This window comes from Gadus chalcogrammus, chromosome 1 (assembly GCF_026213295.1).
Source record: "Gadus chalcogrammus isolate NIFS_2021 chromosome 1, NIFS_Gcha_1.0, whole genome shotgun sequence".
NCBI classification, from domain to species: Eukaryota; Metazoa; Chordata; class Actinopteri; order Gadiformes; family Gadidae; genus Gadus; species Gadus chalcogrammus.
The window spans coordinates 19,223,847-19,241,470 of record NC_079412.1 but is presented as its reverse complement, the minus strand read 5'-3'; the positions used below and the strand labels follow the sequence as shown (position 1 = coordinate 19,241,470).

Genomic DNA, 17,624 nt, shown 5'->3' with positions numbered 1-17,624 from the left:
TTGGAGGTTTTCGTCCAGCACAGTACTAACACCGCTCACTCAGAGCCCTACAGAGCTGCGCCGGCTCTGGTACTAGAGTGACAGAGAGCAGGGCGTCCAGCATGGAGGAGATGAGAGAATGGAGGGGGGACTTCTTGCAGGGGACTTGCGTTCTGAGGCACAGCGAGAGACGACTTGAAAGAGCACAAGAAAAGAGCATCTCTCTTATGGGCTGTGCATCACTCCTCTGTTGACAGATGGGACTATAAAGTGGGACTGGTTTTGTTCCCGACGTGTTCTCCTCTCAACAGCATATGCTGGATGAATGGGTCTCCTCATGCATCTGGGAGGCATGAGAGTCATATTGTGCTCACTAATAGGTTTTGTTTATTTGGATATTGAGAGCAGTAACCGTCAAGCATGTGAGACATATCACAATCTTCCATGGCATTTAAGCAAGAGCTTGTTGGCCAGCTGATTAAATATAACACACTGTGGAATAAAGCAAGTGATCAAGCACTCTCTGGAAATACTCAAGGTGTTATCAATCATCAGAAAGGTTGAAATGTAGCATTTTGAAAAAAGAAGTGGATTTTTAATACATTTCTGCAATTTGGGATTTCTGCGACTTTTATTTTGGATCAAATTGTATAATTTTCAGACTGCTTATCAAAAGCTATTTGCTGAAGAAAGATAATGACGGCAAGTCCCGTCACAACCGACGTCAGATTGCTGAGCTATTACCTTATGATTACCTCCACCAGCCCAACAGACGCACACTAAGCAAGCATGTAACCCGCCCAAGCTGCTGTGGTTAGATTTGTGTTTTCTTATGAAGAGGTTTCTGTAGACTTTACCCTTAATCCTATCAGCTAATGTGAAGGCACTGATCCGCGCCTGTCTTGAAGGTTATCTGTGCATGTTTCACACCCCCAGGCATTCATTATTTACATGGCTGTTCCCCAGAGGCATCCGCCACCACAGGGGGTGTGGACGGAAAATCTACCTCCCAATCTGCCAGGGACACGTCCATATCTGCACTGCATGGCTGGCTGACTTAGGAGGATGCAGTGTCAGGATTATCATCGTCGCCCTGGAAACTTCATCAGCGGCGGCGGAGGGAGGAGTGGCAAGGACTGGCGCAAGGCCAGAAGGTTTTCCTTTTAAATCTGGGAATCCCGATGCTGAACACTCCCGGGAGCATTTCCCTCTTTCTTTTTTACGGCCGAAACAAGTTTCTCAGAGTGAAACACATCAAATGCAGAAATGCTCAAACTATATTCATTACAAAGACCCTTAAGGATATTTTCTCCTGAAGTCGATTACTAAACACCTAATTGAAGTTGGAAAATGCATCGTAAAATACCAGTGGCCTTTAAAATAATATCTTATGGATTCATTAGATTACCACAGAGAATAAATACTATATATGGTATTTATGCTGAGGTGCAGGAACCTAGGGCTCTGCTTGGGTCGATATGCATACAATATATTTTCACAGTTTTGTTTAGGTCTAAATAAATCCTCCTTCCGTTGTCCGTGGCGCCGCAGAGTAAGATCAATCTAGCAGCGGTTGAAAGTGGCGATTTCACAGCCTCATCCAATAACCCTCTGGATAATTAATTCTAATGATACTTTTTATCTGCGACACCCATCATGATAAACGTCAATACACAAACCCGCTCATATGAATGTGCTATTGAGCGCAACGCTGACCTTTCCAGACCCCCTGGACCTTTGCAGACGTGCGTGAAAAACACCCCCGGCGCTAACGCCGGCCCTTTAGTGCACCGGGCTCATTTGATAGAAGCGTGACAGGGGTATTTATAGAGAGGCAGAGATCCGCCATATCCCCCCCCCCCCCGTCTCCCCACTCCTCCGCCATCAGCCCAGATGATATTGGCAGCCCTGCTCACTCACTGGAAAAGCCTTCACGTCAGCAGCAGCACGCCAGCGGTGGATAGTAGGTTTGTGTGCAAACAGGTTGGGCCGGCTGGTTTGTGGGTCGAGGCAGGGGGAGCCCTCTGCAGTTCACTTCTTAGTACACTCGATTATGCGTCCCTTCGGTGACACATCGGCGACGCAATCTACATTCAGGAATGAGTTATTTTTTCATCAAACACCCGACCACTTCCAGTGGAAAACCGTGACATCTTCAATCGTATCGTATTAACTTCAATCAATAATATACTTGTGGTAATTGGCTTATACAGTGTGATGCAATGTTTGGAAAGGATAACAAAGTGGCGCAGAAGACACAATGTCAATGGCTCGCCCTACATTTTGAATGTTAATTTAAAAGGATTTGTTGTCGATGGGTTGTCTGGAATTATACACAACCAGAGACATATCATCACACTGCAGAATGACAGCCTTCATGTGGATTTGAACTGGGTGGAGATTTGCTTTATGAATAAGTAGTTACATGGTAAACCCGGGGGTAGGATTCAATGTCATCTCAAAGTCTTACGTTTGATATAATAGAGTTTGTGATATTGAAGTTTAAACTTAATAACAACAAAAGTAATTTCACCGTTATAAGTATTACAATTCTTAAGAACTCTTTTATGCTTTTCTTCTGAACATAATTTTGATCAAGTTAGAACATGTAAAGTCTAATCGTCAGAAGAAATTTAAATGTGGGTTTATTATTGGAGTCCGCAATAATTAATATAAACTCTCCCCATTTATTTTGGGGAAAAGCAGCCAATCTGGGGTTTTGATACTCAAGGATATACAAAGATAAGGAGATAAATCTTTTGTTTCCCGAATCAGCCCATTAATAGCCAAAGATAATACATGCAAGCAAGGAAGGATAAATAAATCAAATCAAGAATAAAAAAAAAGAGCAACCACAAGCAGATGTTTACATAAACATTATTTACGACTACATTATGCATAGATAGCTCAATGCTCACTCTGCTGACAGAATTATCTATTAGGTTTCCAGGTGGGGTTTTTTATAACCGCAAGAAGCTATAAGCTGCTTTGATGAGCCAATCAAAACATCTTCTTTCATGTATGCTTTAGTAAAATAGAGATATGAGATAAGTTCAGCCTGGGTGCTTCCCTTCCCCTTGTCAGCCATGGGTATGGCAATCCGCTGTCATCAGCATCAATAACCCTCCCACATTTTTGTTCACAGCTAACATACAGAAGCAAGGGGGAAAACAGAAGTAGACCGAAAGAAAAATGCATAAATAAATTCAAACTTCAGCTGGAAGACCAACTCCAGATTCCAGAATTGGATAGTGTTTTTTCTACAAAGCCAATTCTACATTGTACATGTACACGTTTTGATTTGTTTCTTGGATCTGAAAATCATCAGAGTATGGTTGACTTAATAAAAAACCTTAAGGTCGAACTATTAACTATACATTTATGCCCCCTCAAGATATTAAATTAAAACTCTAATTTGTTCCTTATTTAATTATTTGATTTCTTTACATCAGACAGCCTTCAGGTATACTGCTTGGCACTTTCTAAGCAGAAATCTATAGTTTGCTCTTCTAAATGAGCGCCGCTTTCCTTCCCTTCGTAATGTTTTCCTCTCTCAACTCTCATGTTGATTCAAGAGGTTAACACCGCGGGCTCAGAAGAAGAGCCGCCGAGTGAGCGATTGAGCACCACAAACGTAAATGTGGAATACAAAAATAAATCTGTCTGATATAGGAACAGCTGTCATCCGAACAGGCTACCTTATCTTCAAGCAGAAAAACTGTTTGTCTGACGGGTGGCAGTTTGGTCTTCAGATAAGAGAAGGCCAATCAAAAGCCTAAATCGATTGTCCTGGCTTCCACCCGTGGGCTGTTTCTTTAGCTGAGAGCTACTGGGCACTGGGTGGTGACTGCCATTACATCACTAACTCCGACTAAAACTTCAGAGTCAATACCGGCTTTGTTCTGCATTGACCCTGACCTTGTGCTCAAACATCTCCACTTAACTTGGAGTGTTTTGTGTGCATTTTGTGTGTCTTGCAAAGAGATACTAAAAGATAAATTAATGTTACTATAGGGGCAATAAAGTTATATTCTCTTACATGGTATCTCTCATTCCAAGGTTCTGGGCCTGATCTTGCGCTTGGAGCAAGACTGCCACTGACTAAGTGCGGTCTAAGCTCAAAGCTAAATAATTTAGAAAGGGAGACTAGCTGATAAATGTTGGTGATGCAGGTCAATACATTATAGAGATGTGAAGACCAACCCTTTGGAAGGATTTATTATGCATTGGAGGAGATAAAGGCCATTGATTGTCTCCAACAAGGTCACAATAAGGGCTTTTGTTCACCTAAAGGCTTGTGTCTCTGGTGGCAACATGGTTATGCTGCTATTTGGAGGAACCATGCAATAAGGTAAATCAAATCTGTGAATGGAAATTGTGGAATTGTCTTGTGCACCTAGCAAGGGTATAGAGTGATAATGGTCTGGATTTTTGGAGGGGATATCCAACTTTTACATTATTCATGTGGTTCTGGAAAATGCAATGGCAGCGCTAATATAATATTGACCTAACCCCAACACTACATGAATGGCAATAATGGAACAGCTTAACACACAGACACCGACCGACCCAAAAATAAATCACACACGTAGTCACTCACACACACACACACACACACACACACACACACACACACACACACACACACACACACACACACACACACACACACACACACACACACACACACACACACACACACACACACACACACACTGATGCACACATTCACAGATTGTGAAATGAAAGTCTTACTGGAATATATCGCTTACATTCATGGTCAATGTATATAGCATTTTATAGATTATACTTTAAATCTGGCTATATGATCTACTTGAGAGTTACTGGAGGTCTGGAGGCAAAGACACAGACATAAAAAGACTGATCTTAAATGAGGAACCCAGCATATATCCAAACAACAGAGGTAGTGGATTAATGCTGTTGGTCAACAAATACTCAGGAGGAGTCTCTTTCTTTATTTGACGTACTATGTGGGTGGAGAAGAATTAATGGGGAAAAGAACAGTGTTCAAATGGATTAATGGTTTATCAACCCACATTTAATGAAGATTTGTGTCTGGCTGCCTTTGGGGTGAAGGAAAATCATCTCAAGATAGCCGCAGAGTTGGCAGGAAAAGACTCAAATCAGGATCACATTTGCCTCTTTTTCCCAGGGAGGGAAAAGGGAGGGGGAGGGAAGTATGACAAAAAAATATATAATATTTTTTTTACTTGAATATAAGTTATTGTTTTAAATAAATGTACCTAACTACAGGGGTTAGAACTAACATACAACTAATCTAGCTACTTATTCTTCTAAATAAATCGGATAAAGATTTGAATGTGCAATTAGTTGTCCATAATAAAAGATAGTCAGATAATACAGATAAAAAAAAGAGATATATCTATCCGATGTAATGTGATGTTGATGTTGATGATGTGATGCCCCACAGACTAAAGCTGTTTTTTAAAAAAAACTTACGAATTATCTTTTTAAAAAGCCTTTTGCTAATTTCCCTTTTACTGTTTATGCATTATATGTTTAAACAACCTGTTTTATTTTTTTTCCTCTCTCTTAAACTCTGTAGCACTTTGAGATTTCTGAATGTAAAGTGCTCTACAAATATATTATTATTATCATTATTATTATTATTATTATTATGTAACTGCTCCTTCCTAAATGTTGGGTCTTTTAAAAAAAAAAAACTGAAGATAGGTCCAAACCCTAAACGGTCTATGGTCCCAGTATAAATCCAAAAGGACTAATAAAACCACAGAAAATAGGATAACAGAACAACAGAATACAACATAAGACACTTCTGTTCTCAAATATTTATGACAAATGCTTTCTTTTAACGTCCATTGTTCCATTAAATTAGGCCTTTAAATTAATCACATTTCCCAGTTAATTAAGTTTGTGCTGCTCTTCTCTCTATCGACAAGTCTGCCATCTGAGTCACGTGGCTTCAAACCAAGGCAGTTGGATAATAGAGGTTTGTCAGCCTGCTCTCAATAATTCTCTTTCTCAAACCTAACACACACATATCCCCCTCAAACATGAATAAAAACGAAACTAACAAGGAAACACATCCCTATCTATGCTAACATCAGGCTAAAATGTAGGGTCTGATCATAATGAGTTCACCCAAAACTGGATCATCAAAATAAAAAAGTATCTATTCGTGATCATGAATATGTATTACATTTTTCAAATTAATTACCATTTCAAGCACATGCTGTGATACATTTATTGTAGTAGAATGTTAATGCTAATGTCGATTCCTTAGTGCAAGTACTGAGGACTTAGTATATGCATATATAGAGGAAGGCATAACGTAGGCATAACCGCAACATGATGAAAGACAGCTTGTTAGTCATTTTAATCAGGAAAAGGCATTGTTCCTGTTAGATCTGGCTGTTTTCATCATCTTAGGGTAGCCTATATGGATTACCAAGGCGTATACCAACATAGCCTACTTCAGAATTCAGAACACGCAACTTGGATGTATTCACATTGTGCATCTGGTTGTCATGCATCATTAGGTGCATCCAATGGAAACTCAGCACTAATAATGGGGGAGCAGGGAAAACGGTTACCAGCATTTAGTCTTGTAAAAAGGACAACTAGCATCCAGCCAAACCATTCATGCTTTGATTCCAGACGAGACTGCTAAGCATATCCATTGTTGGATACCGTCAAAGCACTTTGACTTCTTGCTAATTATATAAACATGACTTTGAAAAATGTCCTGGAGAGGGAACACAGCAGAGCCAGTGTGGGTTCACGTTGCCTCATCAACAGTGATTTCAAAAGGCAGTGCAGAATTTCAATAGTGCTTCAAGGTTCTGCTAAAGGACAGAGTGGGAGACACGGAGGAAGGGTGTGGAATTAGGAGGGAGAAATGGTGGAGGAAATGCCAAAATGAATTGCTGAAATACACTGGGTTGACAACTCCAACCTTTTGGTTCATGCTAGAAAGCATGCAATGCAGGCTTCTAATGTTAGCCACCAAAACAAACCCAGTTCTCTAAAACTGAATACGATTAGATAGTATAGCATGATTAATATTATATAATATTATATTAGTATACAATCATTGTCTTGCACAGCCAGTTTTTCACTTGAGGAGTTTTGTTAATGGAAAGGTATGGAAGACAAATAAATACACTTTTTCAAAACAATAACGTCAGAGCAAATGACACTTTGTTATTGTTCCTGGTGAGACGATACAGTATAAACTAATGTCACTGTACAGACATGGTTTCAAAAGTCACAGCTCAGCACATCGCAATCAGAGTGCTGTGTCAGACGGATTGGTTATCTGTAATGTACATGCATTTGAAATAGTTTAAGGTTCAGTGCTTCACAAGCAAGGGGATACAGGGGATTAAAACCAGCTTAATATATTAAAGTACTGCAGTGGTAAAAAAAATCAAAATGGATAAGTATAAATGCAATGATTTTGAAAACCATTATAAAGCATACAAAACAGCATTATAGGCAAACAGCTTCCAAACCTGCAACACAGTGCCAGCACACAGGGAATGTCAAAATAAGAAAACCTTTAACTCACTATATAACTGGTTTAAATATTCCACACTACACCTGACAAAATGAGGTTCTGAGCATTCTCAACATTTTAAATGTTTTAAATCTCTAACAAGGGGGCATGGTACACACCCAACAGCTTCCCAGTTTCCCATCCCATCAAACTATCAGATGGCACACTAACAAACAGAATACAGATTGTTCCATCCCTGCCATTCCTTGGTACCCGTTTGTAAACAGTTAGCATGCAGCCCTCCTTCAGCGTCTCCATAAACTCAGCCATCCTTCCGGAAAATGCTCCAAAATAGGCCCCACAGATCAGGTAAAAGATGGCTTTTTAGGGGTTATAAAGAAAGGTTTTAAGGAAATGAAACCTTTAAATTATAACCACTTTCACCACTGTGATGCCATTCATCATATCCATGTCCAATGTCTGCTACCTGTATCATAAATCAATATACATTCATTAAACCCTTTAACTATTTAAGATACTACCGCCTTATATTGAACATAATTTATTGGTTGCACGTATGAGATTCTGCCTGTAGGCAAGAAGCAGCCTTAGCCACTAAGGAAACACAACAAAGCAAAGAAATAAAGCAACCTGGACTCTGTAATTTCAGTCCAACCAGCTACTCAAGATGAGAGGATCATTGAACAATAACAGAATAAATGACCCATCCCATAACACAACCTTCAGAACACAAGCCTACAAAGAACTTGAGAGTTTTACCAGCACTCAAAAGGTTTTAAGAACCGGTTAGCTCCCAGATGTGGGACCGTTGGGATGGGTGATTATGTCCTTGTCAGCTTATCTCTAAATTGAGCCAGTTTTATTGATGTGTAAACATTTCAAAGAAAGGGGGATTTCACACGAAGCCCCAGTGCCCAAAGGCTCAAGGACATGCATCCAAGAGAGCAGGTTATCCCTACTAGACGAGGATCTATCTGAGTTGCTAGCAATGGCTACTTTGGTAGTGAAAAACATAACTTTGACAGTGAAAACATAACTATAACTTTAATCATGGTTGAGCTTTAATGTATAGCGAGTCACACCGGACGAGCCAGGGAGCGCCATATAACATAGCAGAATGACAACACGTCAGAAGTTTTGATTCGAGGTTTTGTTCTGTGTTTAATATAATGGGTCCCAATGGGCGACGGTGTGATGGGTGCCACAGTGCCATGTCTGATACGTTCAAACTCACAGCCTATCGGGTGTTAAACTCAAAAATTCAAAGAGCTCCATTACAACATGAAAAACTGTTCACAGAATTCCAACACTTTTTGTCTTCCTTTTCACTAAATGCTGCCACAACGACGACTTATTTGACATGGAATAAATGTTCAGTACGTCGACTCTCACTCATCCTTGATTTGGGCGAGTTTGGGCGCCCGAATTAAGGATGGGGGGGGTCGTTTCAATTTCATTCCCCTGTTACTAATGCATTATTTATCTTTATGTTTTCATTCCCTAAGAGAGTTTTCTACTTTGTTAATGCATAATAATTAAAAAATATTTATAAAAGAATATATATATATATATATATATATATATATATATATATATATATATATATATATTGGTAGTCAAGGCGGGGCCCTATTGTTGTGTGCTGGGGGAAACACTGTGTATTTGTCTGATGCACAGCATATTTCCATGTTTAGGAATCCCCCTGCCATTGAAAGAAAAACACTTATGAGAGAAACAATAATGTTAGTTACGTATGTCGACCCATTTGTCATGTTCAGCGGCACAAAATTCCTATTAGCAATCTATCATAGTGTCAATTTGACTTTTGTTGTCAATTGAGGAGGGTGTCCGTGTCTGCCACACAGCCACACAGCCTGTATGGAAACTCTAATAATATGGAGGAGAATGTTATGCCAGGATTGTGCAAAAATTGCCTCAGGGGACATAAAAATGTATCGTTGTAGCACCTGCAAGAGGTAGCCTGCTAACATTAGAGAATACATCTCAGATTTAAAGCTCTTCTTGTCTTTCCCATCACCAGACCAATGCAAGGGTTTGTTTTACAAAAGAACATGAAAGCCAAAGGAGATGCATTGTGAACCAAAATTGCCAGGTTTCCTAGAGGAGAAGATGACAGCAGAGTCAGCTTCATGTCCAAGGACTTGTCAACCTGCCAAATGCTGAGGTTCTGGGTCTGCACATTTTATAAACACTCAACACATGATGTGAGAATGCTGTGAAAATCATGGCTAGAGTATAACTTCATTGCGACAGGGGTCTACTCTGCCCCTACCTTGAGGGAACGGCCACCCTCAGTTTAACTACCTCTTTGGTTTTTGGAGGAAAATGTACCATGTGGAAAAAAAAATTGGAAACATGCAAGACACTCCAACCCACCCCAAAAAGGTCAATATTAGTTCCAGTTCTAGTTTCTACCCTTTGACAATAAGATAGGGTTTAATCGGACAAAAGCCTGGCGTAGCAGTGCTTCAGAGGCACTGCCATGTCTGGAGCTGTCCATCAGAAGGAAAAGGAGCACGATGGGCTGGCATCCAAGCTGTCCCAGAGAGAATACTATCCTGCTGTTGTTCCTGGGTCCTCATTCTCAAGGACCTTTGGAGATCAAAGGCTGATGCACAACAAGAAAGGCAGGGAAGCAGAGAGTGATATGGAGAGAAATAGAAAAATAGTGTGGCTCGCAGGAAGGATGCCATGAAGAGAAAGAGCCCAAGCAGTCTTCCACTGATTACCCGACGCCAGGCGTCCAACTGTGCCGAAGGAGAGCGTCAAAGGGGTTTCCTGGTAACTTCTGTAAAGCATCCACTCTTACTCAGCCCAGCCTCCTCCTCCATCCGGAACCAGATGAAGTGTCTTCCGACCTCAACTACATCGCCTTTTCATGTTATATTTTGTACTGTGGAAATGTGTTTCTTTGATAGACTAAAAAAAGATATATCCCCAGAGGAATGGTGAACGTCTCCCTCTCAGTCCCTCTCATGCTCACTTGTTCTCTTGATAAAACAAAATTGATACATGTTGTGATTCCGCCTGCCCGCATTTGTTTGACCTTGCGCACACAAGATTTAAACCGCACAAATAATAATAGGTAAGTCATACAAAATAACTCTAAATAAATCTGTCGACTTAGAAAGCACAGAGCAAAGTTCAAGTTTATGGAGAAATACAAACACGTCACAGAACTGTGACAGAAATGTAGAACTTATTCCCTTTTATCTAGTAAATAATTTTAAAGCCCATTTCATACGGTTCTGCACAGGAAATCCTGAACCAGCAATTTAGTGCAAAAAGAAGTAGGAAACTATTCGTCAACACCTGAATAGCTTTGCAGCTCAGTGAACACATGAGGGAAAAGGGAAGGACAGGAGATAAGAGTAAAGGAGGGAAACGAGAGTAGGGAGCGAGAGTTGGGGAGGAAATCGAAGATGCAAGCTGGGTTCAATTTAGAGTCTTCCCACAGGAGGTGGAGTGACCTGTATCTGCTACAATAGAGGTCAGCGCGGGCTTCATACTCAGGACATACTGATACCGTGGACCCCTGCCTTGATGTGCACATCCAAGGGAAAAAAGCAAAAGGTCCCTGTAGTGTGCAGGACCCTTTGAATGACCCAACTGGTGGGTTCCTATTACAACTGCCTCGCTACACCATGGCCATACAATCGACTCTTCACAGTGAGCAACAACACTAGCAATCAGCAAAGCTATCAAACTTGGAGGGAGATACTATGCGGCCAGCCAACCACAGACACTCAGCCAATTCTTTATCTTGCTATTTTCTAATTTCCCCAGCCAAATATAATGATAAAAAAGTGCCGTAGTGGATATCATGATGCTGAAGCAATGATGTGATTGCACAACATTGCCCCACATAAACTCCTTCAATTAAACGTTTTTGAAAAAAAAGAACAAGAGAAAGTGAGGGTTTACTGTCTTGCTGAAACGCTATGGATGAAAATAGTTTTTTTAAGTAGCCAGAATAAATTGTGCTGGGCTTCAGCCATCTATTCTAAACCATAACGGGGCAGTTTAATAAAAAGCTAATATAGATCAAATCCCAACATTGGTTAAAATAACAGAAACCCCCATTGGCTTTAAATGTTATTTTCTCTTAATCTCTGGTTGAGAAAAAATACCTACTACGCACAACCCTGTTCTAACTGGGACCATTCACATTCTGTCCTGCATCCCTGCTAGCACAGAACCATTACACCTACCTAGGTGAAAACTAATAAGGTGAAAGATAAAATATTAAAAACATTTAAATAACCACGACAATCAAACAGACCAACAGAAAAACATGACCTTTTATTTCCACTGATTGCCCCACAGGATCTAATGAACATTTCTGTAAACATTTGCAATTGGAGGGAGTCATTTTAATTACACTCCCTAGAGAGGCAGTGCCAGGCAAAGAGCTCAAATGAAGATAAACATTTAATCAGGCATGACCTTGCATTCGATTAGGTGAGTTCTCAAAGCACTGTCGTGCATGGAAATAACATTGACACAAAATGTATTTGTGCAGTTGCAGACAAGTATGAAAATGTGTCAGACACCTAGTGCTTTGACTAGGGCAGCCCAATCAACCTAATAAGAGATTTCCTAATCCATAGGAGCTAGCCCTAATCCCGCCAGTGCTCTAATGAGGTCAAGATATTCTGAGGGGGCTTCTCCAGCCTTCAAATGAGAAAGCCCAAAATGCCATCTTCAAGAGCACTAGGGGTAGCAGTATCCAAGAATACAAGCATGTCATACAAATAGGCTACTAACAGCATTATCTACAGATGATTGAGATTGTCTATTCATTCATGTAGAATACTCCTCTAAAAGGAGATCTACTTTAAATATCACTTTAAATGTAAAAAATACATTTAAAGTATGTATTTAGTGTATGAAATCTCTTGATACATAACAAAAATGGTTTCAAATAATTGCCATATAAAAAGAAAATATATTGTATTTTATTATTTTATTCAAATATTTATCATTTATCAAGGGAAAGTCCCACGTCAAATAAGAACAACAATTGGAAAATAGTGGGACATCATAATGCGAAGGATTTAACAAAAATGTTGTTTTAGTTCCGAGATAAAGACGCCAGCACATATCAATGTCCCCCCCCGTCACCCCCCCCATGGTAGCATCTCGTATTGGCATAGATTATTCTCCATTATGTATTTCAATTAATTAGCTATGGATTCTGACCACTGCTGCATGTAAATCCTGACTCCGTTTTGACTAAACCCAGAGAGCGCGTTCACGAGGCACTCCTGCTTAGTCCTGAGTGGCAGCATATTGTATGTGGGGCCCCATGCTGTGCCGTCGGCACAGCAGAGAGGATTATTCCTGACGACAGCTGCATTAAATGTGTAGCAAGCCGATGGAGGCCTTAGCCGATGCTCTCTTGTCTCCCTTGGTTCGGCGCAAGTTCAGAAAGAGTCCTTCTAAGCTGAGGGTAGTACCCAGAGTCCTGTACCGTTCATTAAGGGCTGAGGGTGTCACTTCAGCTTAGGACTCTTGTCCCCCGCTTGCCAGGCCTACCAGATATACTCCCCTGTCTCAGCTTTTTTAGGGCTGAAAGACTCAATGAATCTCAACCGGCTTTTGCGTATGTGGTGTACCCTGGATTTTTTAATGACTTTAAATCACACCTTTCAATTGTAAGCAGGTTAATTTCATGGTTTTATGTCTGCAATGTGGTGGCTAATCTACAATGTTGTTTTTTTTCTTGGAGGAATTTAAGAGCAAAGCCTGCATGTTACTTTAATGAATGCCCTAAGGCAGAGCTCTGAGGTAAAGTATAGGCGCAGAAACATATCTCAGAAATAGTACTGGGCAGAGACATTGGCTCTGGAGCTCTGCATCTTTCATGCCAGGGTAACCAAACATCAGGCGGGTTTCATCTTGAAGAGAATGTAGGCCTAAAGCCCCTCCCGCGTGAGGTGTCCTTCTTAAAAAGATTTAAATCTCAACAGAAATGTCTGCTAAAATAGAGGTCACCGTGCCAGAGACGCCTCCAGACAATAGCGGTCGGTTGCAAACCTGGAAGGGATCTAGGAAGGATTTGTTCCTGGTTGGCTCATCCCCCCCAACGCCAGGAGCACAATAAGGGCTGAGGAACAACCCGCACAAGCCAGGTACAGCAGGCAGGGACGCTGAGATGTATTCATGATCTTCCACTGCAGTGTTTTGTAACTGCTACTCCAACACCGTCTCAAAGACCAAAGATATCATGAATTCCTAACAGACAAAAACAACAGACAAATTTGAGACGTGGTTTTTCTTCTGTATTTCTTTACACAATCCCCAATTTTCTCTCAGACTTAGGCGTGTTTACCAAGCAAATTGTCAAGCAGTGCCATGCTTCTTGTTAATCTTCCAGGGAAAATGTTAAGGCTGATAGCATATCCCTACCTCACAGACAGCTCCCGAGTCTGTTACGCCATGCCTATTCCTTCCTTCTGCCTCTGCATTTTGATCAGATTGGTTTATCTAATTTTCCAGTAAATGCTTGAAATGTATTCCAGTACACTTACTCCTCATAAATGTACACAGGGGAGCCGAAATGAATAGTTTGCCATAGGATTCACCTCACTGCCCCAGCATAACTGCAACCCCCTATGCACCAGCTTAAAGATTCTGAAAGGCAAGTTGTAGCCCCAACCTTTTCCACCTAAAGGGAAATTAAATGTGCATCTCTTCATGAATGAGGCTGACAAAAACTGCCTCATGAATTGACAGAAATATTGTTCAAGCTTCACAAGGCTATAGTCGAGGGGGAGAAATACCCTTGGTTTCTTGAATGTATAATGTTATAGATGTCTTGCTTTAAGGCCAAAAAAGGATCTCTATAATATCTATAGCCGGTGGAATCTTTTTTAGTGGAATGGTGCAAGAACAAAATGAGCATTGCCTGTGTCACGCCGTTTCGATATTGTTCCAGTCATCAGCGTCCCTCACTTTATTGAGATCCTTTTGCTTGTACAGGGTGGAAGAACAACAAGATTGCATTAAGGATGCCGAACCAGCGCCCGAAATATGCACACAATTGATGAGGTGTCACTTTCACTGAGAGTCACACAATCGAGGCGACAAGAGACGTTATGATGCCTCCCCGGCTGCCCGGCTGCCACCAATGAGGAGCGGACACACTGGTATGCACGGGGCGCATAAGACGAAATGTCCTCAATTTTAGGAAAGGTTACTTTGCAGCCCAGAAATCACTTTTGGAATGCATAACGACAACATACTTCAATGCTCCTTCCGCTCACTTTTGAAAAGGAATTCGAGCAACCCATCAATCCCCAACTTCCATATGAGGCCTGAAATGTGTACACCAAATAGTGCTTCTTCAACCAGTGCCACCGCTTGTGCTGAAACTATTCATTTTCCTTTATACATGACGAGGGGTGCCAGCAGCTGTAGTCGACAGCATTTATCCCAAACAAGTGCTTAGGCTTATATATTTTTCGATCAATTACAAAAATGTGTTAATTAATTTAGACTGCTAGCCGTACAATGCAGGTCAAACAAGGCACAAGTTACAACATCAGCCAATTAAAAACACAGTGGCGTTTTACATTTTTTAATAACTAGTCTAGGGCGAGGGAGCACACACGAGGCAGATGGAGACACACAGTGTACATGCTGTATTCATAGTCAATGGGCTGATTTCTCAATTTCTTATTTATTGTGTTAATCTTCGAAAGCATAACCTATCTAAAATAGCTAGGGCAAGTAAATGGTCAATGGACTGCATTTATATCGCGCTTCTCTAACCAGTGGCCACTCAAAGCGCTTTACAATATTGCCTAACATTCACAGTCAATACATGCATACTATGAAAGCATTTTCACCAATTTATTCTAAGTAAAGTAAGCATTTTGTCTCTAGTTCAGAGCCAACTTACTTGAATCAATGCAGATTAGTGCAATTTATAAGTAACAATTTGTTAATCAAAAGAATGGATGGGTGGTTTTAGCATATTGTTTTTTATACCCAACGTTAAGTAAAACTAACTTGAATCAACTTGTAGTATATTGGGGTCTAATCACTTCCAATTACACTTGGTGATTATCAATTTCTCATGACTCAGTGAGATATCTTTTCAATTTCCTATGGGCTATGAGATCCATTGATCTTCCCACTAAGGAAGATATATTGAATAAATGAAGAAATAATGACAAAAAACACCTGTACAATTATAAGTTCAGAGTAGCAGGGATTTCTAATTCTAACAAGGAAAATTCAAAAGGGTGACAATATCACAATAAACATTACAAAACATGACCCAAGGTGTTGCAAAGCTGTATCATTTCATGTGTGCAGCAAGAGAACAAGTAAGGATGCTTTATATATTTCTGTCTGTGTTCAGGAACGGTTTAATATGGCAAAATGTCAACCTTCCAGGTGGAGCCAATTATCAGTGAAAGAGAAATCAGAGGAAGTGCTTGGTAAGTACAATCCTCCTAATGGTTTAAAATGATTCACATAATATGATTGCCTAATATATGCATTTCTAAATCTGGACAGTAATGTCAACAAAACAAAATCAACCCAAAAAATATTAATGAATACGGTAGTAATAGCATGCAATTACACTAGAACACAGAGGGCCCATTCAACGACAACGTGGAATTATTGAGACTGCTGGATTGTATGCGACTGAGCTAATATGCTCCTTGATGCCAATGCTAAGTGGATATTTGGCAATCTCCGATAAGGTGTGCGTCGAGAAGCCCAACAATATGAGCCTATATCCCTAAGAGAATGTTGTCATTGCTTAGGAATCTGTCTGTCTCAGAAAAAAAGAAAAAACCAGAGCGGAAAGATCAATGTGTCTCGCGGACGGCTGCGTGGGTAACGTGATGGATGGAGGGGAACGTCGTGGATAAGGGACGGCAGCCTCACCTCATTAGTGTTCCAGCGATGTCTCTCCTTTGGCAGCGAGGAGCATTTGGGTAGACATTCAAGCAGCTTTTTGGGCAGGTATATTTTCAAATGTCCATGTTCATCTAGACGAGGAGGAGAAGACACACACACAACAGAAGAAAGAAAACATATTTAGCACATGGTCCGTAGTGTGCCTTCATCAGTCTGCTCAGAATTAAAGGGAATCATTTCACCAACAACTACATTGTTTGTCTTTTCTTTTTGTATCAGCTCACCCTTTCGTCATTTATGTAATGCTTGATATAATTTGTCTATTTATTATTAGTTATTATTTATTATTATTAAATGACCACACCAGCATCTGCAAGTGATAACTGTCTGACCTGTATGTTTTACAAAGAACATGCAAACAAATAGGCTACCGTTGCCATCATACATGGTTATAAGCAATTGCACATGAGCCTTTTTTTTATTATCATCGGAATACCATTAAAATATGCAGAATCAGATGACAAAACATGTCGCGTGGGTTTTACAATATCATGAATTAAATGAATTGTTTGGGCAGATGAAAGCAGGGGGAGGACATTCACACCAGTCTGCGAGTCACACAATGGAGTAAAAATGGAGGTGAAGCATTGGCCAGCAAATCTCAATGACATGACAGGCGAACCTTTGCGAAGATGATGACAATTTAACTATACTACTCAAGAGAAGAATGTGTCAGGGTTCCTCTGGCCATTGAACACGAGCAGAACTGTCCAGATCGTACAGAGAGACAGCCTTTAACATGAGATATAACTCAGCGGTACGGCAGTATGAGCGGCTCTGTGGCCTCCTATGTAACAACTAGGTGTTGCACATTGACAGTTATTACACACTACACACAGAACAAATAATCTATTACGCTGATCTCCCTTCCTGCCTGCCATGTGTTGGTTTGAAGCTAACGCAATAAGAAATATGACGTTGAATGGCAATGAGCTTGTAAATCACTGCTAGCTACAAATCTCTGCAGAGGATGTGAAGAAAATGAACGTGTTCCTCTGAAGCAAAACACTCCTCTACAGACAAAGTCAAAGGAATTCCAGAAAGTTTGTTTGGGAGGACATTGCACATTCACCATTGCTCACTGTGCATCACAACAACAGGAGGGTGCTACACCACTGAGGCTGCCTCCGCATCGGCAAATGTATGGAAAGGAATCCAGGCG

The 17,624-nt window shown here is 40.6% G+C and overlaps 1 protein-coding gene across 1 annotated transcript in view; it reads right to left on the bottom strand.

The window, feature by feature from the left end:
* LOC130385789 (uncharacterized) overlaps positions 1 to 17,624 on the bottom strand; it is a 92,599-nt gene that overhangs the window by 64,754 nt on the left and 10,221 nt on the right. Inside the window, exon 3 of the mRNA XM_056594488.1 lies at positions 16,430 to 16,533. Coding sequence (XP_056450463.1) covers positions 16,430 to 16,533 — 104 coding nt within the window. The remainder of the gene's footprint in view (positions 1 to 16,429; positions 16,534 to 17,624) is intronic.